The sequence below is a fragment of the Neovison vison genome, chromosome 5 (genome assembly GCF_020171115.1).
Source record: "Neovison vison isolate M4711 chromosome 5, ASM_NN_V1, whole genome shotgun sequence".
In the NCBI taxonomy this organism is placed as follows: Eukaryota; Metazoa; Chordata; class Mammalia; order Carnivora; family Mustelidae; genus Neogale; species Neogale vison.
The window spans coordinates 14,774,794-14,797,069 of record NC_058095.1 but is presented as its reverse complement, the minus strand read 5'-3'; the positions used below and the strand labels follow the sequence as shown (position 1 = coordinate 14,797,069).

General features: G+C 44.4%; 1 protein-coding gene across 1 annotated transcript; it reads left to right on the top strand.

Moving 5' to 3' along the window:
* The first annotated feature begins 178 nt into the window (after nt 1–178).
* Nucleotides 179–21,706, top strand: LOC122907559 (intercellular adhesion molecule 5). The gene is made up of 8 exons (XM_044250368.1): nt 179–241; nt 14,969–15,044; nt 16,575–16,841; nt 17,727–18,047; nt 18,303–18,581; nt 19,087–19,353; nt 20,025–20,267; nt 20,467–21,706. The coding sequence occupies exons 2-8, from the start codon at nt 14,990–14,992 to the stop codon at nt 20,673–20,675; spliced, it is 1,641 nt and encodes a 546-aa protein (XP_044106303.1). The 5' UTR covers nt 179–241; nt 14,969–14,989; the 3' UTR covers nt 20,676–21,706.
* Nucleotides 21,707–22,276: the final 570 nt, after the last annotated feature.

Sequence of the window (22,276 nt, the reverse complement as noted above, 5' to 3'; positions counted from 1 at the left end):
AGCCCAGCGCTAGGCCCCGCCTAGAACCAGCAGTCCAATGCCGGGATGCCTCCTCAAATCCCGCCCCTCGCGAGACCCGCCCCCAACAGGCCCCTCCCCTAACCGCCAGCCCTAGAGCCACGCCCACACCCCTTGGTCCAGCCCTCGGCCGGAGGGGCGGGGGCGGAAAGCGGCGCAGGAAACGCTGTGCAAGGCGCGGGGTCAGAGGTTGAAGGTCACGTAGGGCTTCAACAGTGAACGGGTAGGTCTTGAACTCTCCCCGTTGTAGCCAACTCCCGGAGGCTCCCGCTTAGCTCTGTGAAAATAGTTTTCTTAAGTCTCTTTTCTACATTTTTCAGCATTAAAGACTCAGCTCCCTGAGGGGAAAGAGCCGCCGACTTGACTTTGTTTAAAAGCTCATCCTCGTAGCAGCTCAGAGCTGCCAAGGGACATCAGCTGCCCCAGACCCGATCCAGCTGTGTGAAGGGCAGACTTGGCCAAGCGCCGAGTTCTTATCGCATATTTTTAAAGTGGCTCTGCCTCACTTTAAGGAAGCCTAGTACTTTTTTTCCTCCACAGGAAATGTTTCTAGGGGGAGGAATTCTGCATTATGAGAAATCTCCCTGCAGTTAAATAACGTCTTTCTCTAGGATTTATAGTATTTAATTGAAAAAAAATTCAATACCTTTTCAGAAACCACTGTCCTGTATCATAAGGTATTCAAAATAAAGTGTTTCAGGTGTGTCAGAGCCTACATTCTGGTCATCTGGCGTTTTCTCGCCATCAGACCAGTGCTTCTTAAACTTTAAAGAGTATAAGAAACATCTGGGGCTCTTACTTAAAATGCAGATTATGACTCAGTAGGTCTGGGGTCTGGGCTTAAGCAGGGCTTAAGCTTCTGCACTTCTTTTATTTATATAAAGTTAGTCAACACATAGTGTATTACAAGATTCAGGGTAGAGTTTAATGATTCATCAGTTGCTTATAACACCCAGTGCTCCTTTTGTCAAGTGCCCTCCTTAATGCCCATCACCCAACTACCACATCCCCCAACACCCCTCCAGCAATCCTCAGTTGGTTCCCTAGAGTTAAGAGTCTTTTATGGTTTGCCTCTATTTTCATCCTATTTTTCCTTCCCTCCCCCTGTGTTCATCTGCTTTGTTTCTTAAATTTCACATGAGTGAAAAATCATATGGTATTTGACTTTCTCTTACTTACTTCACTTAGCATAATACACTTTAGACTGGTTCCATCCACATCCTTGCAAATGGCAAGAGTTCACTCTTTTTGATGGCTGAGTAATATTCTGTATGAGATATATATCATATATATTTTAACATTTTCTTTATCCATTCATCCCTTGATGGACATCTGGGCTCTTTCCATATTTTGGCAGTTGTGGACATTGCTGCTATAAACATTGGGGTGCATGTACCCCTTCCAATCACTATTTTTGTATCCTTAGGTTAAATACCTAGTAGTACAATTGCTTCTAGAGCTCCAAAGCTATGTTGTTGCTACTCAGACAATAATTTTGAGTAGCCAAGATTGATTTTCACTATAAATTTCTCTGCTCTGTTTTCATCCCTAACCAAGTCTTGCACCATAGCACCCCAGATCCTGTTTATAGTATAGTATAGTCCTCCAGCCCTTTTTAGAAATCAGTTCTGCTCCACTGTACTTCCTGGTATCTTTCCAACAGTGATGAGCCCTTCCCCGCCGCTGCTTTCTTGCCTCTTGGTCTTCACGGAGCTCACTTTCCTCTTTCTGCCTAAAAGTGGGTTACCTGCCAGTCTGAGAGCAGGCCACTGGAATTATTACAGTCATTGAACCAGGGCTCCTTCCTACCCCTGAAAAGTGGGTAAAGAATTCATAATCATGCAATTAATATCCATTTCAAGCCATTCAAGATCCTAGAGCAACTCTAGGGCTGAGGAAGTAGTAGGGGCAAATCCCCTGGGGAGCTATTTCAAAATATCCCTGCCAGCTATTCCCCTGCACAACACACACATACAAAATACAAGGCTTCCAGTGTTATAGTTTATGAATAAGCCCTCCAGTATTGTACACCTGAAACTAATGTAACACTGTATGTTAATTTTACTAGACTTAAAATTTAAAAACATAACAGAAGAAGCCCCCCAGGTAACTCTGATACAACCTCCCTTGTAGAGATACTTTCCTCTAGGAAACAGACAAGCTCATAAATGCATTTAAAAAGAAGATAAAACAGTTAAATGTAATTCAGTTCCTCTTTATCCCTTGCTTAAATCCCTCCCCAGCTTCCCATTGCTCTTAGAGTGAATACCACACTCCCTCTCATGACATGTAAGTTTCTGCAGGATGAGGCTTCTGCTTATCTCCTTGGGCTCATTTTAAAATCACTGCCTCTAGTTCTTTAAGAGTCAGTCCAGTCCAAATTGCCAATCTCCTGGCAATTTCTGAAACTGCTAAGCCCCTTCTGACCTGAGAGCCTCTCTACTTCCAGCTCTTCCTTAGCTTTTCCACCATCTCCCCTGACTTTATTTCCCACCTAGTGATTATCACAATATAAAATTGCTTGTTTATATGAACTGGTTTACTGTCTGATCTGGCTCCTTTGCTAAAATACAAATTCTATTAAGGCAGGAACTCTTTCTCTTTTTATTTTTATTTTTTTTAATTGCAGTGAGATTCACATAGTGGAGAAATAAGCATTTTAAAGCAAACAATTCATTGGCATTTAGTACATTCACAGTATTGTACAACCACCATCTCTACCTAGTTCTAAAACATTTCATCACTCCAAAAGAAAATTCCATACCTGCTAAGCAATTGCTTCTCATTCACCCCTTCTCCTACCCCCTGGTACCCACAAATCTGCATTGTCTTTCTGGATTTACCTATTCTGATGATTTCGTATAAATGTAATAATATAACATGTAACTTTCTTTTTAAAGTTTTATTTATTTATTTGACAGAGAGAGACACAGAGAGGGGGAACACAAGCAGGGGGAGTGGGAGAGGGAGGCGCAAGCTTCCCGTTGAGCAGGGAGCCCGACTCAGGGCTCGATCCCAGGACCCTGGGATCAGAACCTGAGCCAAAGCCAGATGCCTAACAACTGAGCCACCTAGGTGCCCCATAACATGTCACTTCTGTGTCTGGCTTTTTTCAATCAGCATGATGTTTTCAAGGTCTATGTGTGTTGTAACATGTGCCACTACTTCACTTCTTTTTTATGGCTGAATAATATTCCATTGTGTGTATATGCCATAATCGCTTATGCATTTATCTGTTGATAGACATTTAGGTTGTTCTCCTCTCTTAGTTATTGTAAGGAGTGCTGCTGTGAATGTGTGCGTACGTGTGTTTGAGTACCTGTTTTCAATTATTTAGGGTATATGTTGTGTCAATCATTGTCACAACATAAAAAATGTGTTTAAATAAGTGAATGATCTTTAAGTGTAGTGAGAGAGAATGATAAATAAAATATCAACATTGAGTTAGTTACTATGATAAAATAACCTCAAGGTGTTGGGGGGGAAATAGGGCTATCTAAGGGATAAAGATAAGCCAAGAAGAGCTAACACTTATTATTAAGTGTTTACATACATTTTACCTTTTTTATCCTTCACAATGCATATGAGGTAAATACTAATTTTACTTCTATTTTAGAAATCAAGGCAGAGAGATTCAGTTACTTCCCCTACTCTCACTGTGATGGTGCCAGGATTCAAACCTGGTCCTGACCTGGTTCTGGAATCCATAATCCAGGCACTTAACTACCATATATGACTTGTTGTTCACTGCTGTTACTTCTGTTATTACCCCTGGTCTGTTATTACTTGCAAGAAAGCTTTCAAACTGAGAAGCAAATTCTGTGGGGGACCCAGAGAAAAGGAGGTTAACTGGCAGAAACGGATTAATTAAGAAAGTTTCCTACTAGAGGGGCACCCAGGTGGCTCTGTTGGTTGGGCCTCTGACTCTTGGTTTCTGCTCAGGTCATGATCTCAGGGTCACGGCATAGAGCTCTGCTTCAGGCTCTGCACTCAGCAGGGAGTCTGCTTGAAAGTCTCTCCCTCTGCCTCTGTCCCTCCTACCCCCACCCCAATAAAATAAATAAAATCTTAAAAAGAAAAAAAAAAGGTTTTCTGGAGCATTTTGCTTTGAAGGAGATAGCACTGGCGGTCACCCAATAGGCAAATGGGATTTCACAAGGAACAATTCAAGACCTTGTAAAGGAGAACACTGAGTTAATGCTCAGGAATCAAAAGAGGTGGGAGGGGCGGCCATTCCCACTGCCACAGAAATAGGACCCAATAATGTAGCCAACTACAGAACTTGCAGTCACAGAGGCAGCATTCCTGTGCCTTTTTCCCTTGACTTAGAACGTCTTTTTCTCTTTCTCTCTTCTTCCCTTGATATTTACTCTACTCACTGACCACTTTTCAGAATTTCTGAAACATTCTGTGGTTTCAGAAGAGGGACTTTCCTATAACCTCTGACCCTATGGCATCTACAAACACTCAGAGACTTAGTGGAACTAAAGTATTTAATTTATTAAAGTATTTAATAAGTATTTAGTAAGCCTGAGCCAAAGGGACAATTCCCAGTGTGGGCACTATACTTCCTCCCCCAGCTGTTTGGTGGGCAAAACAGCTCCCAAAGAGTTCCTAGAAGAAAGGCCCTTGGAGCAAGATGGCCCAGTACTTCCCCTAGAGCAGGCCAGCAAAGGATCACTCCTCAGTATGATGGCCCTCCGGAGGCTCGAATTTCAGAAGCAGCAATGTAGATAGGTCATGGTAGGTAACGTTAACCAAAATGGCAACACTGCTGGGGCAGTGCCGGGAGCCTCTTCTAGGTGGAACCCTAAGCAGTCAAAGCATCCATCTTCCCCATGGGTGTGGTGGTAAGACCAGCCTGGGGCCCCAAAAACAAAGCCACAGCTGCTGTCTTCACCATTTGAGAAGCACTTACTGAGCAGCTTCTACCTGTCAGTCCCTGACATCCTCTAGTAAAGATAAATGCAGAAATAGATCCTTTCTCCATGGGACAATTGTTAAGATAAAGATATCCATAAGGTACCATGGGGAAACAGAGGAGGGGCCTTTAAGGAAGGAAAGGGATTAGTGAAGACTTCTTAGAGGATGTTATGCAAAAAAGGCTATGCAGGAGTTAGGCAAAGAAAACAGAATAATGCTCAAAGGCATGAAACAGTACAAGGTGAAGAGCATCAGAATTGATTTTGCCGGATCATCAAGTGTACAAAAGCTCCTCCTCTATGTGCACAACACAGTCACAGTTCTCGATACACTATTTCCACAGTCAATACAGTTTAGCAGGTAACACTTAAGAATAGTGTCTTCCAGTAGTGGGAGTAGATTCAAGGATTCAGGATTCAAGAGGTGAGCTTCAGGTCTATAGGTAACACCCCTGAAATCTCTGGAGCCAAGGTTTAGGGCATGATGCTAACAGCTGTTCTCTACCATGCAAGGTATAGGTTTATAGCACATTCAGGGACCTGGGTGGCACTGTGGTCTGAGTCTTCTTGGACACTTTCCAAACCTCCTCAGAGGTGACCTCCTGGCTCTTGAACTTGGACTCGGAGCCACCAGTATAACTGAAAAACAGACCACTAAGGCAGAGGAAAGATAAGGCAAGGGTCTCCACTGGGTCCCAAAATGTGCTTGTCCTCTGGGGTTCTATCTTTAGCTCTTTTCGGTATACAAGTGACCTACTCACACATACTTATCTATTCCCATCCTATCAATTACTGTCTACTTTCTGATGAGGATGAGCCTACACCTCTAACTCCAATTACCACCTCTCTTCTAAGGTTTAGATCCATATTTCCAGTTCACTGCTGGATGCTCCACGGGTCATTTAAACCCATCTTTCCAAAATCAAGGTCTCATTGTCCTCCCTCCCAGTCTCCTCTCCTCTATCGATCCTGACTTAGGGCATGAGGACATGGTGAAGGGCCAACCCTGCCTTGCTGGAACATTTCAAACTGGTCTTGTAAGCAGATGAAATTCCAAAGATGGAGTGACCCAACCAGGTGCCCAGGATACCTGCAATCAAAGAGGTGAATAGGGGCGCCTAGGTGGCTCAGTGGGTTAAAGCCTCTGCCTTCGGCTTGGGTTGTGATCTCAGGGTCCTGGGATCCAGCCCTGCGTCAGGCTCTCTGCTCGGCAGGGAGCCTGCTTACCCCCACCCCCTGCCTGCCTCTCGGCCCACTTGTGATCTCTGTCTGTCAAATAAATAAAATGTTTTAAAAAATGAATAGAACAGATGAATAGAACAGAGAAAGCCTTAAGGACCTCCATTCTGTGGTCTTAAAATGATCTTTCACTCCTCCAACTCTTGTTCCCCCTCAGTCTTAGTCTTCGAGTTCTATTGCCTTTACCTCCTCAATCTTTTTTGGATCTATCCTACCTGCCATAGGTCAGGTTGTCAACATCTCTTCCTTCCATAATCCACCCCAACTAGTTTCTCCGCTAATAAGCCACCCTACCCCTATCCTTCCTGGCATTTTTATCCCAAGGCAGTAAATATGATCCCATCTCTCCATTTTTATATATTTGTGTGCCCCCCATTATGCTCAGCAGTGGGCTTTAAACCCACTGTGGTCCTTTCGGTTTCTCAGAGCTGTTGTGATGACCTGAGAGTGAGAAGGGAGGACAGCATGGAAAGATCCTCTTCCACCCTACCCCACACCTCATCCCTACTTCAACAAGGAATTCTGGTTTTATTGTTTTATTTATATGGTGACCTTGCAAGGTTCTATGGTGGAAAGGTTTCCATAGCTCTAAAATGCTGAAAAGGCAAGGGCTTGCACAAGAGTAAACTTTTCCGCATGGCATAATTGCTTCTTACTCTGTCTTCCTTCTACCCCTCTAGCTTTATTTTCCACCAACATCCCAACTGAATTCGCCCTTCCCTGAACACACCAAGCTATTACATACTGTGATTTTTCTGCCTATGCCATCACTAGAATGTAAAATCCTCCAAGGCTGGAGTTTATTTGTTGCTGTGTCTCCACTACCTAGAATAATAGTCCTGGCACAAATTAAGTACTCAGTTCATATTGATTAAAAGAGTCAGTGTTCCTCCCCAGTTCTCTTGTAAGCAAGTGTCTGTTTATTCTTGAAGGCCAACTCAAATGCCACTGCCTCTGGAATTTTCCATGACTATCTATCCCCACCTTCCAAGTGCCATCATCAATTTGTTTTCTGTTTTCCATAATCCTCAGTCTAAATTTGTGTAAGAGTCATCATCATACTGTGCTGTGGCTTTTGTTTAGGACTCTGTCTCTAGTCACACACCCCTCCAGTGTGAATTCTAGGAGGACAAGGACAGAGCAGAAACAATGCTTGTTCAGGAAATAGCTCTGATAAAAAGTTACCTCCGCTTCCCCACCAAGAACTGTTCCAAGTCAGTCCTGATTAGGACTCACCCATCAGGGCAGAAGGTTAAAACCAGCTTAGGTGTAACAGTTAACTTGGCACCCAAATCTTTCTCAAGCTTTATGCTCTTGCTTTCTTAAACTTTATTGATGTGTGACCTTTCACCTGGATTCTTGGATTTTTCTTTGTTTACTCCTTAACCCAGATCTTATCCTCACCTTGACTGTGATGGGCTGGCCAAGGTTGATTCACTTAATACTAACTCCTGATTTTAACCCTTAATTTTATGTTCTTCTAATTCTGGTGAAGACTGTACTGACCCTAACCAACCATGGAGCGTCTATAAACAGTGTATCTATGGGCCAGGCATTGACAGCCCCAGGAATTTAAAAACAAACAAACAAACAAAGGAGAAAAGTCTTAAAGGATCAGTGAAGCAGCAGATTTGGGGAGCCCAGAAACAAAGTAAAGTAGTTAAAAGGGAAAGGCCACTTCAGAAGAGGACATCCCTCTAGCTGTGCCCCTGCTTTTGACAGATTTAAACCGATTGCTTCTATAACCCATCCCCCCCCCTGCCAAAGCAATTATCCACTTGAAGGAATGATTTATCTACTTCCCTAGGAAAGTACCATTCACACAAAGAAATGGGTCAAAGGCAGCAAGCCTACTTGCCAAAATTCAATTCACTATGGACCAATTTATAAAAGTACCATAATTTTTAAGAACTATTTTTATACGATACACCTTATTAGATGGGATTATATTACAGCCTTAAAAAATTAAAATTTAAGATTTTAATTGAAGAGATGAAAGTTAAGGTTGACAATGCCCATGAAGAATTAGCGAAAGTACAATAAAAATATAAGCATACAACAAAATAGAATACAACATTCAAAAGGACCTTATAAAAATAAGCAGCTGGAAAAAAAAATCCTGCTAGTGCAGCGACTGTGGTTTCTAGCAAGGGATGAATAGAATGTTCATTTGGTAGCACTCTGCAGAAATATTTAACATGAACGAGCAAAACCCATTCAAAGCCATAAAAGAGAAATGAGGATAGCTTGAAGGGGTGACTATGATAGGTCTTACAAACTAGCCTCGAATAAACTCTGACAGTTTTGGGGGGGGTGGTCAGGAAAGGTCTTTCTGTGATTACAGCAAACAGACTACCATTTATTGAACACCTACTTCGTGTCAAAAATCATGGTAGGCATTTTCATATCCATAAACCAAATGTCATTCCTTTTTTTTTTTAATTTTTATTTATTTATTTATTTATTTTTATTTATTTGAGAGAGAGAGACAGTGAGAGAGAGAGAATGAGCGAGGAGAAGGTCAGAGGGAGAAGCAGACTCCCCATGGAGCTGGGAGCCTGATGTGGGACTCGATCCCCGGACTCCAGGATCACGCCCTGAGCCGGAGGCAGTCGTTTAACCAACTGCGCCACCCAGGCGTCCCAAATGTCATTCCTTTTGACAGAAGAGGAACTAGAGGTTATATAAATGTTCCCATAGTCCCAAAGCCAATAAGACACAGAAGTGGAATTCATTGACAGGTTTGTCTGCCCCCAAAGCTTGTATTCCTCGTGACATTCTCCCTCAATTTTCAGTATGGAAGGAGGCAAGGCATTGGTACAACTAGGGTACACGAAAGGCAGCCGCCCTTCTTGGACAAGAAGCCGCTCCTAATCTCAAAGAAATCAGCCTTCCTCCATAAAATGAAGTTCGTAGTAGCGCCTCCCTCAAAGGAATTACAGCAAATGAGACAGGGAGTGCGCGTCGTAATTGGCTCCTGCAAAACAAACTCCCACATCCACAAAGTTCACTGCACTAAGGAACTCAGTCCATGGCTCAGGGTCGGACAAGCCTGACGGAGAGCGACACCGGAGAGCGACACCGCAGGATGCCCCCCGAGAATGGCCCAATTCAGATGCCGGCCAGTGTTCTTGAGAAATGAGCCTCGGAAGACGTCTGGCACGAGAAGTGGAGGAAAAGGGTCTGGGGGAGAGATGCAACACAGGATTTACTCACCCCCATTTTGATGGCTTATTGAGAGCTCCTCGGCGGGGAGTGGGGGGTGAGCGGGAATGCTCATTCACTCAAGAGGGTTATTTGTTATGTGGAGAAACGGGAGGGGCGGGGCACAAAAAGATCTTCTTGGATATTGGCAAAAAGAACCCATTTCCCAGGTCACCCACGAAGAGCCCGCAGTAACGCCCGCTAGATTTTCGAGCCACTGAGGCGTCGAGACGCGACGCCAAAGAAGCTGAGCGGCCGGAGGCGGGAACGCGGCTGCTCTCAGCACTTTCCCGCGCGCGGCGCGTCACGTGTTCAGGCCGTACCACATGACGAACAGGCACAGGGGCGCACAACCCTTTCTTTTCCTTATGCCGTACCACATGACGAACAGGCACAGGGGCGCACAACCCTTTGTTTTCCTTATAGTGCCGTTACATGCTACAATAATCCCTCCTCTTTCGTTTTCACTTTGTTTCACTGAGTAGCTATTATTTGGGGTCAAAAATGCGCTCTCTACCAAGCAAGATACAGGCTTCTCTACCCGTATCTTCCCCGCAACCACTCCTGTGGTTTTAGCTTCCTGGCCCGCCCCACTTGTCTAGACCAACCCTTGCTAAGCTGCTCTGCGGACGTCACGAGTTTCTGGGCAGATCAGGAAATCCTCCCGCCAGGCGCTCCGTCGCGCGCCCCCTCCTGGTTGTGTCTCCCAAACGGTCTGAGCGCGTGGCGGGTTTCTGAGGACCGTACAGGCGACGCAGCGGAGCAGGCAAGGAGGTCGAGCCCCCCTCGAGGAGTGACCCGAGCAGCGAGGATCACTGTAAATCCTCCGTGAGGATTTACGTCTAGCTTTGTGTGCTTCGGTTCGTGCCTGTGTCTCCTCCCGGCTTTTCCGTCAAGTGTGCGGAGGTCTGACCTCACGAGGCGGGCTTCGCTTCCTCACACGGTTAGCCGTCCCGAAACCCCGGAGGAGCACTGGCTCAGGGTTTTTTATTCCGCGTGTCTTTCATGTTGTAAATATCGTCTTCCTTTAAAGGCCTTCCGGGCCTGTCGGGCCAAGCGTGTGAGAGCCACACTGTGTGCACACGTGACACGAGGCTCGGTCCGAGCAGGAGCGGGCCTCGCGCCGTGTCCAGCGCTGGGCTCAGGCCCCCCCTCCAGTATTTGCAACTGCTGTAGCCGCTTCGTCCTTCCGTTGGTCGGAGCTGGAGGTGCCCTGCCCTCCCATGCTGGGGGGGTGGTGAACATCCGGGTCGGGGAGGTAGACGAGCAGGCTTGAGAAGGGAGTGAGAGCGGCAGATGGGGGTGGGGAGGGCGGCCTGGGCACTGAAGGTGGGAGGCAGGCAGGGTGGTGGTGCTCGGCCCCCCTCGCGAAGGTCTCGTGAACGGGCGGGGGGGGGGTATCCCCAGAGCAGGAAGCCAATTCCGGGGAATTCGAGAGAAAAGACAGCACAGGGGAGGGTGGGGCTCAAGTCTGTACCAGATACTGCAGGAAATGCTGGAAGAGCCCCAGACTTGGACTGGAAGTCCAGGTCGGCTACAGAGCAATCCCAGCGGTAGATCAGGGTTTGTGACCCTCCCCTCAACTGCCCGCGCTCTCCCTGCAACCCTTTAGTGGCTGGATTATAGGTCTAGGATTTCAGACACGTTAATGCCTGAATTTGGGGCTATCATCTACAGAGCAAGTAAGCCGAAGGAATTTTTAAAATATTTAAATATCACTACCCCTTAGGAATGCTTTCTTTGTTCTTAAGTGAGTGAATATAAAAAGGCACGTTTCAGTACCTGATCATAACATGCCATGTGAAAATAAGGATGAAATTGTAGAGCTGTGGGGATACCCCAAGAACACTTGAAACAACACAAAACAAAGTTATGGTCCGCGTAGAAGTAATAAAACAAAGGAATCGCGCCCCTTCCCCCCGCCATTTTCGTATATCTATATGGCTATGCTAGTAGCAACCACAAGAGTAAAACCAGCTAGCCTGGATCGTAATCATCAAAGGATTAGTCTTTTTTATCTAAGGCTCTAGGAGCAGAATATAACCCATGAGATTCATTCACAGCAAGACTGGGCTTGCAGAGAAAGGTAACATCAGCAAGGGAAGGAGAGATGACTAAAATAGAAGGAGCTCTTGGATTAACCTCTATGCAGAATTGTTTGGGGCACTGTGACCCCATCAAAGCATAGATAATCTAGATTCACTGAACAGAGAAAAACAATGAAATAGTTAGCATTGCTCTGTAGTCAGGATGCCTTGGTTTGTATCCTGGTTTTACTTCTTTTTTTTTTTTTTAATTTTTCATTTACTAGACACAGAGAGAGAGGTCACAGGTAGACAGAGAGGCAGGCAGAGAGAGAGGGGGAAGCAGGCTTCCCACTGAGCAGAGAGCCCAATGTGGGGCTTGATCCCAGGACCCTGAGACCATGACCTGAGCTGAAGGCAGAGGCCCAACCCACTGAGCCACCCAGGTGCCCCTTGGTTTTACCTCTTTATTAGTTGCGTGACTTGGTGTAACTTACTTTACCTCTCTTAGCTTCCATCTCTTCGTCTATAAAATTGACAATAATCATAGGACTGCTATGAGATAACTAAAGTAAACCACTCAGTGTCGTGCCTGGAACATAGTCTGTGGTTACTAAATATTAAATGGTATTAGACAACATGTGATTGAGAAAGAGTCATTGAAGTGAGATATAGATCAGTAGTGAGTTGCCTACCTTGGAGTGGGTGTTAGGAAGAGAACATTTTACCTCAAGAAATTAAAGAGTTGATAGGAATTGTACAGTGTCAAGTTAATGTGACTGGTATTTCTTTTTAATTATATAGTTTTTTTAAGATTTTATTTATTTGACAGAGATCACAAGTAGGCAGAGAGGCAGGCAGAGAGACAGGAGGAAGCAGGCTCCCCACCAAGCAGAGAGCCGGATGTGGGGCTCGATCCCAGGATGCTGAGATCATGATCGGAGCCAAAGGCAGAGGCTTTAAGCCACTGAGCCACCCTGGTGCCCCTAAATTATATAGTTGAGTGAATGTTATACGTCTCCTTCAAACAGTGGAAATGCCGTTTTCTTCTGCCCTTTCCATGCCACTTTCAAAATACTAGATGTGAATAATTGATATTTTCTAAATATGTGAAAAAATATTTAGAATATTTTTATTGATCTGTAAGATACACTTTAAGTAAAACCAGTATGTGTACTATGTAAAACACAAACCTCTAGCCTCTATTTCCAACCAGACTGAGACCCCCTAACCATCTTATATGTATAGAAATTTTGCAGCCACCACTGCCTTCAGGCCCTCTCACATCTCTTGGATTGTACCTCACTTTATGGATTACTGGTTTGGATTACTTGGATTACTGCTGTAGTCCAGCAGATCTCCCGGCCATCAATCTTCTCTTCATCTTTCCTTTTTCCACACCCTGCCAGTGTTGTCATCTTGAAAAATAAAACTGGTCATCTCACTCCCATGCTTTAAAAGTTCTGTAAATTCCTACCTGCCTACTCAACTGTAAACCTACTTCTTTAATTTTATCCCCCATTTCTTACCCTCTACCCATATCAAACTTGACTTTTCTCAGGCAAGTCTGTCCTGACCTCTTCACTTTATCACTTCATTCCTTAGTAAACTTCCATTCATAATAGAAAACCCAGTTCAAAGTAGGTGTCTCTGAGAAACCTCAACTCCTTCAGGGAGAAGTAATGGTTTCCTCCTCAGTGCTTCTTGGTCAATTTGTTTATTAGTGGCAGCATCAGCAACAGTGACACAATCAGCATCATCACTATCTTACTGAAATCTTAGCAGGAATGGGGCTAAACACTTGGCTTAAATCAAGTCATTTAATTCTCATTTTACTCCCCCCTCTGAATTTTTATAATGACACTTGACATTATGTTATTTTCATTTGTATTTGTTTTTCTTAGTAAATTCCAGGAATTCCTGTTGTTGTTGGATAAATCTTGGTAACTTCAGCACCTTCCTAAAAGCCTGGAATACTGTAGATGCTCAGTAATTGTCTGCTGAAGTAATGTATGAACATAAGCAATTCCACTCAGGGCTTTTATAATTTTTCAAAAAGAGCTGCCATTACTGAAAACTCTTAGAACTTCAGTCTGGGGTAACATTTGAGTATCTTCAGTAATAGAAGATCCTCCTTGGAAAGAGACTCAGAGCTAAATCTGGTGAATAAGGTGTCTGAGTCATCATTTTTGCTCAAAGAGTAATAAAATAGTTTAAGAAGGGGTGCCTGGGTGGCTCAGTGGGTTAAAGCCTCTGCCTTCGGCTCAGGTCATGATCCCAGGGTCCTGGGATCAAGCCCCACATCGGGCTCTCTGCTCAGCAGGGAGCCTGCTTCCTCCTCTCTCAGCCTGCCTGTCTGCCGGCTTATGATCTCTGTCTGTCAAATAAACAAATAAAATCTTTAAAAAAAATAGTTTAAGAAAAAGACTGATATATCTTTTGTAGCTTAAAAGCCAGTTCTAAATCACTTCTAAAAAGTTTTTAATAATGGTGTCATTATTGGAATAAATGTATTGTTTCCCAAAGTATTTGAAGAGTAACAATCACTTGGGATTATAAATTTTGATATGCCTGTTATCTTATCTTATAAAAAAGACCCCCCCCAAGAAAACAGCCTCTTTCAGACCAGCATACAAGTAAAGGTACACCTGTGTAAAACCCAATGCATGGAAACTCCAATACAGAATTAGAGGGTAATTTTTCATTTAATGGAATACCTGTAACATGCTAGTCACTGTGCTAGGTGCTAAAGATGCAAGATAAATATAGTCTCTCGTCCTCAGGGAATTTCCAGCATTGTAATAATTTCATCATTAAAAATAATTCACTAGAGTGAATTACATTTTAATATATATAGCTTCAGAAATCATGTTTGGCATAAAGTGAGGTACAATGTGTAGTAAGTAAGGGACTGTGAAGTGGGACAGGGTTAGGAATGTTTCTTAGAAAAAATTAGCTTGAATGGGGTTTTGAAAGAAGAAAAACTTGGTATAGATTGGTGGAGAAAAGAGAAGTGGACACTTTACACTTAGCCAAAGTCATAATCCAATGGTTGCTTGGTGAACGTGGAGGCAGATCAGAAAGAGGTGGTTTATCTTGAGGGATATTTCATAGAGGTCATGAGGAGAGATCTGTGTTGAAACATTTCTCCCTTACATCAGAGAATGGGATTCTAGGGACCGTGTTTTCTAGATTCAGGGTTACTTTCCACTGGGCAGTGCTAGATATACATTGACTGATCTCAACTCTCCAAACTTCATTTTTTTATTTTCATACTAACAGCCTTCTGTTGACTCAAATAGATGGAGGCAAATACATGAACAGATAAATGCAATACAAACTTATACAGGAGTCTCACTAAATCTAATGTCCTCTATTATTTTCCTACGTCCTTTTAGTAAACCCACACCACACCACTGTTACTCTTGCTACAATTTCTCCAGACTATGCAAGGTTTTAGGAAAGGGGCTGACCTTTAACAATATCAAAGAAACGATTTTCTGTATCCTTTTTCTTTCCTTTGGTCACTTTCTCCAGCATTGTTTTCTCCTTTCTCTCCAGATTTTGGTCCTTCTCACAAGGATGGGAATGCTACTATTTTGTGTCTGGGCCCTGCTGGCCTTGATCCCTTTCCCAGGTGAGGCTATTTGGGACATTGCTTTAGTCAGTATGTGCCAGACTGCAGGTGGCTGACCATTAAGAAAGAGGCTCAGAAGTACTGAGTGGGGCGAAAATTGAGTATTCACTTGTCCAAACCCTAGGGAGAGGTTCATATTTTGGGATCATTAGGACACAGAATCTATAGTTGGTTCTTTGGCTTATAATTGGGGAACCCTAATTGAGGGACGGGATAGTAGACTACCAGAGAGAACTCTCCTTTATTTTTTTTTAAAAGATTTTATTTACTTATTTGTCAGAGAGAGAGGGAGAGAGAGTGAGCACAGGCAGACAGAGAGGCAGGCAGAGGCAGAGGGAGAAGCAGGCTCTCGATCCCAGGACGCTGGGATTATGACCTGAGCCAAAGGCAGCTGCTTAACCAACTGAGCCACCCAGGCATCCCTGAGAACTCTCCTTTAAATATGCCTTTTCTCCTTGGTTCCCTGCTGCCCCAGGGCTGTCCTGTTTTCCTGCTCTTGAGAATATTTTTTACTTCATTGTTGCCACCTTTTGTGTCATGGAAAGCTATAATAGGATCTTGATAGGAAAGGGCCCATAGCTCATGTGTGAGAAGTGAGTTCTCTGGATGGCAAGAAAGGAACTGGAGCTTTAGTGGGTAATACTGCTACATGAGTTGTGTATTTGTCGAAGGGACTGGTATTTGGGAGATGAAGCAGATGGTGGACATGGAGTAGCTAAAGGGGACCTGTGCGGAAACTTTCAGGAGACTCCCTTTCACCTGTGTCAGGCATCTAACATTTACCTGATGTCTGTCTCATTGCACCTGAGATTTCCCTAGCAGACTAAACTCTTAAGCATCTAAAAATATCTGTTGCCTTAGTACCAAAGCAAAGAGGAATAGTCTCATTTTGAGGAGAGGTGAAAAGTTCCATGGGAAATGAGTGACCCTAGGAGTCATATTTAGGCTAGTGTTTCCCCTGATTTGGCGTGCATATGGGTCATCAGGAATGCTTGTTCTGTTCACTTGCGTTATTTCCAGGTCCCACTTTCACAAGTTCTTAATCATTCAGTCAGAGGCAGAGCTAGAATCTGCAGTGTTACAAGCACCCCAGGTGATTTTGGCGAAGGCAGTCTTTAGACCATAATTTCAAAGAGACACTGCTTTGAGGTATAAGTAAAAAAGCTCTTTTCTCCAGTACCTCTTAACCCCTTGAGAGCCCTCAGCAGCCAATCCAGGAGCTTCCAAGACATTTGGAAGCTCCGAAAGAGAATGGTTTCCTGGGCATGAATTTTAAGAACTCCATAGTTTCCAAGGTGACACTAATGGAGAAATCAAGATCCCTAAGAAAGATGATGAGTGGAGGGAATGAATGGTGGTGGAATCATGGTTCTAACTTGGTTCATTAAGGGTCTTTTTCTTGTCTAATTTGTAACTTTTTCTTCAGGGTATGTTTCCAATTTCTAACCATCAAATAGAATTGGCTTTGTATTTTATTTGGCTCATGTGGTCCTCACCAAAATCTTTGGGATATGTGGTTGATCATTTCAGGGGCGGCTGAAGAGATATTTGAGGTTTCTGTTTGGCCAGATCAGGCCCTGGTAAAGCTTGGACAGTCCCTAATGGTCAACTGCAGCACTACCTGTCCAGACCCCGGGCCCAGTGGAATTGAGACTTTCTTAAAGAAAACCCAGGTGGACAAAGGACCTCAGTGGAAGGAGTTTCTTCTGGAGGACGTCACAGAAAATTCTGTTCTGCAGTGCTTCTTCTCTTGTGCAGGGATCCAAAAGGACACAAGCCTTGGCATCACTGTGTATCGTGAGTAGGGCTGAGGAGGAAGCGAAAAGTGGGAGAACAGGACTATGTCTTACTTAGGGAAAAATTAGAGATTTCTTTTAGGGGAGAGAATTAGGGACCTTAATAGAGATTTCTGTCATACTGTAGGAATTCTAGGGCCAATTACTTCTATTTACCTTTGCTGTAGGATTTTAAATTTGGAGCAGACTGTAGAGGGCATCCAGACATTGTGCTTGAGCATATGTTCAAGCACAGGAGGCATAAGCTAGTAATGCTAGCTTATACGTGATAAAAATAAAAGTATGCAATTAGTGCTAAATTATTTGACACAACTATTTAGAATAAATAGGGATTGGAGAAAGGAGGGTCTTTGTAGGCTGGGGTAGTTGGAGAAGTCTCCATGGAAAAGGAGACTCTTGAGCTTCCCTCCTGCAGAATAATAAGGATTGGAAGTGTTGGGGATGGCTGCGGAAGGTCTTACAGGTGAGCAGATAGCACTGGCAAAGATAGGGCCATGTGAGGAAGTGTGACCTCGGTGGGGTAAAAGCGCAGTAAGCCAGGGTATAGTTTTTATGTGATGCTAAGGAGCTCCTCAGAAGCTGCTCATGCCTCTGAAGCACCTATGTAAGAGATAAAAGTTCTCCAGCATGGCAACTACAGTCAACACAAAGGACTTCCCCCTCAACAGTCATTTCTTGGCTATGACTTTAACCATGTTTGATGGCCAGAAAAAGAGTCAGAAGACTGACTTGTTTCATGTAGGGCGGAGTTGGCAGAAAGCTGACACTGTTGATCAGATGGTTTAAGGGTAACCGTCACCTTGTATCACAGGCAGCCTGTTCTGTATCATTTCTTTCTGGAAAGGTGAATAGCCTTCTCTCATCCAGCCCACCCTTTGTCTTACAGAGCCACCAGAGCAGGTGATCCTGGAGCTGCAGCCTTCATGGGTAGCCATGGGTGAAGCCTTGACAGTGAAGTGCCATGTGCCCAGGGTGGTGCCCCTGGAGAACCTCAGCCTTACCCTTCTCCAGGGGAACCAGGAACTGCATAGAAAGAACTTTATGAGCTTGGCTGTGGCCTCCCAAAGAGCTGAGGTCACCATCAATGTCAAAGCCCAAAGGGAAGATGACAGGTGTAATTTCTCATGCCGTGCAGAACTAGACTTGAGTTCACATGGTGGAGGCCTCTTCCACAGTAGTTCAGACATCAAGGTACTTCGGATCTTTGGTGAGTCAACAGGTGTGGAAGGATCCTGAGGCTCATTTTCCTTGTCTTACCTTGGCCTTTGGGACTAAGTTCCCACAAAGTTTGAGACGGGGTTGTGAAGGTAATTGCGCTCTACCTCTGTGTGGGTCTTAAACTTACCCTGGGGACAGAGTGCTTTTAGCCCCACTCCCTTCCTACTTTGCGGGGCCCCACATAGCACATGATTTATCATGGCTTTTCTCCTTTCTTTCCTTTTTTTTTTTCATTTCTTGGCAGAATTCTCTCAGAGCCCCCAAATCTGGGTCTCCCCACTTTTGGAGATTGGGATGGCAGAGACTGTAAGCTGTGAGTTGTCTAGGGTGTTCCCAGCCAGAGAGGTCATGTTCCACATGTTCCTGGGAGACCAAGAGCTGAGCCCCTTTGTCTCCTGGAAAGGAGACACAGCCTGGGCCAATGCCACCGTTCGGGCCATGGAGACTGGTGATCAGGAGCTGTCTTGCCTTGTATCTCTGGGTCCAATGGAACAGAAAACAAGAGAGCCAGTGCACGTCTATAGTAAGTGACCTGCCTCTTCCATTCCTCACAGGGGTTCTCTGCCACTGAAATCTTCCACAGTAAAGTCTTGGTGATTCAACAGCAAATATCCCTACTAACCTTTCCTAGGTACACTCTCAAGTGAGTTTTCTCTGATGCACGCATTGAGACAGTAGTTCTATTCAGCCTTCACCCTGTTTCCTTAGGCCAGCCTACTTACAGAGTGATTGTGGGTCCTTCAGCTTGTTTCTAGAACAACTTTTTGAGGTAAAGAGGAAAAATCTGTAAGATGAAAAGCCATCTTATCCTTGCCACAGAGGCATAGCCAAATGTATGCACACTGCGTCTGTTTTAAGAAGAGCTTTCAAATTCCCAAATCTCATTGCTCCTGCCATTCAGCACAGAGGCAGGAGGGTGTCTAAAGTCTCCCATCTTGTCTGCCTAGATACCACTCCTTTAGCAGCAACAGTACGGGAGTGGCTGTGAGTTTTGAGAAATACATTTGGTTCTCTTTTTCTTCCTATAGGCTTCCCTCCACCAATCCTGGAGATAGAATTATACCCATTGGCAGGGAGAGACATTAATGTGACCTGTTCGGGGCATGTATTAACATCACCCAGCCCTACTCTTCGGCTGAAGGGAGCCCCAGACGTCCCTGCCCCTGGGGAGACTGCCTGGCTTTTACTTACCACCAGGGAGGAAGATAATGGCCGAAATTTCTCCTGTGAGGCCTCTTTGGAGGTTCAGGGTCAACGGTTGATCAAAACCACTGCAGTGCAGCTCCATGTCTTATGTGAGTAGAAGCCTGATTTTTCTGGCCAAAATGAGAATTATTCTTAGTATCTCATTTCCAGAGGTCTTGGCCAGCAACTTCATTATCAGAGTTGCTACATTTTACCCATTAAAAAAAAATTGAAGGAGGAAATGAAATTAAAGCTCCCCAAGCTTACCTTAGCCCCAGGAAAGGGAGCTGGGAGAAACATGAGGGGGAACTGGGAATGGAAAAGAGAATACAGGGTCATCAGGTGGCATTAGTTGATGGCTGATAGCTGAGGACACAGAAAGTGGGAGTTGGGAGTTTATGCTAAGGAGGGAAATTTCTACCTAAGAATCTGTATTTTGAAAAGTAGAAAATCCCTCATCTCTGGGGTCACCCCTACACATCTCCTCACTCACTGAGAAAGAAAGATGGGAAGAGGAAATCCACCATTGATAAGACAGCCCAGATCATTTAGTCGTAACCTATCAGAATGCCTTTGCTGCATGCATCTCAGACTCCTTGCCCCTAGGAAGGGAAGATAAGACTGGCCCAAAACAGGGAACAGTGGTTCTTCCCTTGGGAAGGAATGCTGTCCGGTCAAATGGACACAGTATTTGGATTAGGGGAAAGGGGGAGCTGAGCATCCCGGTGGGGAAGGAATGTGGCACACGGAACTCCGTTCCCTGGGGGACTGTCTTTTCCAGACAAGCCTCGGTTAGAGGAATCTGATTGTCCTGGCAACCAGACATGGGTGAAAGGAACAGAGCAGATGCTTAGGTGCGTCCCAAAAGGAAACCCAACTCCAACGTTGGTGTGTACCTGGAATGGAGTAATCTTCAACCTTGACGTTCCACAGAAGGCAACCCAGAACCACACGGGAACCTACTGCTGCACAGCCACTAACCAACTGGGCTCTGTCAGCAAAGACATTGCCGTCCTGGTTCAAGGTGACTGTGGATCTCCTGCTGCCAGGCCCAGGATAGAAATCCCCCAGGGGTTTGGGATTCTTACTCAAACCTGGAGAAAAGAAAAATTCCAGTGGGCGAAGGGAGGGTGAGACTGAGAAGTGGGTGTGGTAGGCTGGGGAAGGCAGGGGTTCTCTTTGCCCTGGAACCCTCCTGAACTCTGTCTTCTGTACTTGGGCAGGACTGGATGAAGGAATCAGCTCCACCATCTTCATCATCATTATTGTCGCCCTTGGAGTGGGTGTGGTCACCATAGCACTGTATCTGAACTACAAGCCATGCAAAATAGAGAGGCGGAAATTGCCCTATAGGCAGAAAGAAAAGAACAACGAGGAGGAAAGCCAGTTTGCTGTTCAGCGAGGAGAAAAGTGCAATGCACATAATTGTTAAATGGAAACAGCTATTCGGTTGAAGGCAACCTCTACTGCTGGGATTTCCTAAGGGAGGAGAAGGAGACATTACTCTTTGTGTTCTGCGTCCCACAAAACAGGTGTTTTGGACCCCCATGTTCCTTGTATCTCACCCATCCGCAAGCTCAGCTCCTCTGAGGTCACTCTAGTCACTAGGAATTTCACTCTCAGAGTCCAGCTAAGGAGAGGGCCTCTTGCTCTTTACTGTGTGCTTAATCAGTCCACTCGCTCTTAGACTCAAAAAAAAGGTCTTGTCCTTTGCTCCCAAACATCAGACTAAAGAGATAAGTCAGAAATATCTCAGAAATCCAACTCATTTCTCATGGTTTCCTTATGACTAAATGGGAACCAGTTTCTTAGTCCACAGACAGGACTTCAAAGGGAGTGAATACCAAAGAGATAGGAATCAGAAGCTTATTCTTGCCTATACATTCCCCTGCTCCCTTATATTTTATATAAGGATTTTGAAGTGCTGGCTTCCAGAACTGAATTTGATAACACCATTATGGGTCGTGGGTGGTTAGGCTTCAACTCGCTAACCATCTATTGTATGCCTTGGAGGAGTGTAAAAGTCATAAATTCCACATTGGGTCAGACAAGCAGCTTATCTAACCTCATATTCTGTCCCTGAAGTAGAAATTAGCATTCTTCCATTAAACTGGCCTCATAGTTCATGGGCTCCAAACATCTCTGAATTCCTTCTCAGGATCCACTATAAAGTAACCATCTGTGAGTTCACATCTGACATATTATTTTTTTAATCTATACAGGCTATTATGATAGAGTTCCAGTATTTATTCTCCCTTTCCATAAAGCAGTATATATTTTCATATGTCTGCAAACTATTTAAGCTTCAGAACAACTCCTCCTGTGACAATGTTTACCATATGATCTTATGATTCAGCTTCCTTTTCTGTTCTTTGGAAAATACATGTTCACCGGTACAGAAGACATGCAGAATCATATACCCAAGTCTTTTCTTCCAAATCAGTCATGTATGGGTCACCGAAATGTTGTATACAGTAAAAAATAAAAGTGATTTTATGATATCTGAAAGTATTTCTCTTCTGTGTCATTTTGGAAAGCTCTTTTTAAGCCACATGGTTGCATTCTGAGTAGAGTTTCTAAGAAAAGAATGTTAAGACCGTAGCACAAACAACTAGCCCAGGGCAGGTGGTGCTTTAGCTCAGGGCAACAGCCTGTTTGACCTACCCTTAAAACTAAAGTTGAGACCTCCAGACAGAGTTCTTCAGCCTTCCAAACTGTAGACACTACAAGAAAGAATACAGCATCAGGCATCACAGTGAAAAAAAAGAAAAAAATCATTCTTTCCAGTCCTTACCTGAATCTGGTTTACGGGTTAAGTATAAAGATAACCCTTTGATTTCAACACACACAAGGCAGTGGGGCTACAATGGTGAACAAAGCAGTGTCCCTGCCTTCTACAAGCTTCTAGTCAATGAGGAAAGCCAGAGCAAGTCAACAGGAAAACACAATTGCACCTTAACTCCCATAACCAGGAAAACACAGGTCCTTATGAAAATGCCTAACTTGGGATCAAGGGAGGCTTCTTGGGAGGAG

Coding starts and splice junctions, on each gene's coding strand:
- LOC122907559 (XM_044250368.1), top strand. CDS start 14,990: ATGGGAATGCTACTATTTTGTGTCTGGGCCCTGCTGGCCTTGATCCCT. Junction 16,842..17,726: donor CCTTGGCATCACTGTGTATC/GTGAGTAGGGCT, acceptor TTTGTCTTACAG/AGCCACCAGAGCAGGTGATC. Junction 20,268..20,466: donor CATTGCCGTCCTGGTTCAAG/GTGACTGTGGAT, acceptor GTACTTGGGCAG/GACTGGATGAAGGAATCAGC.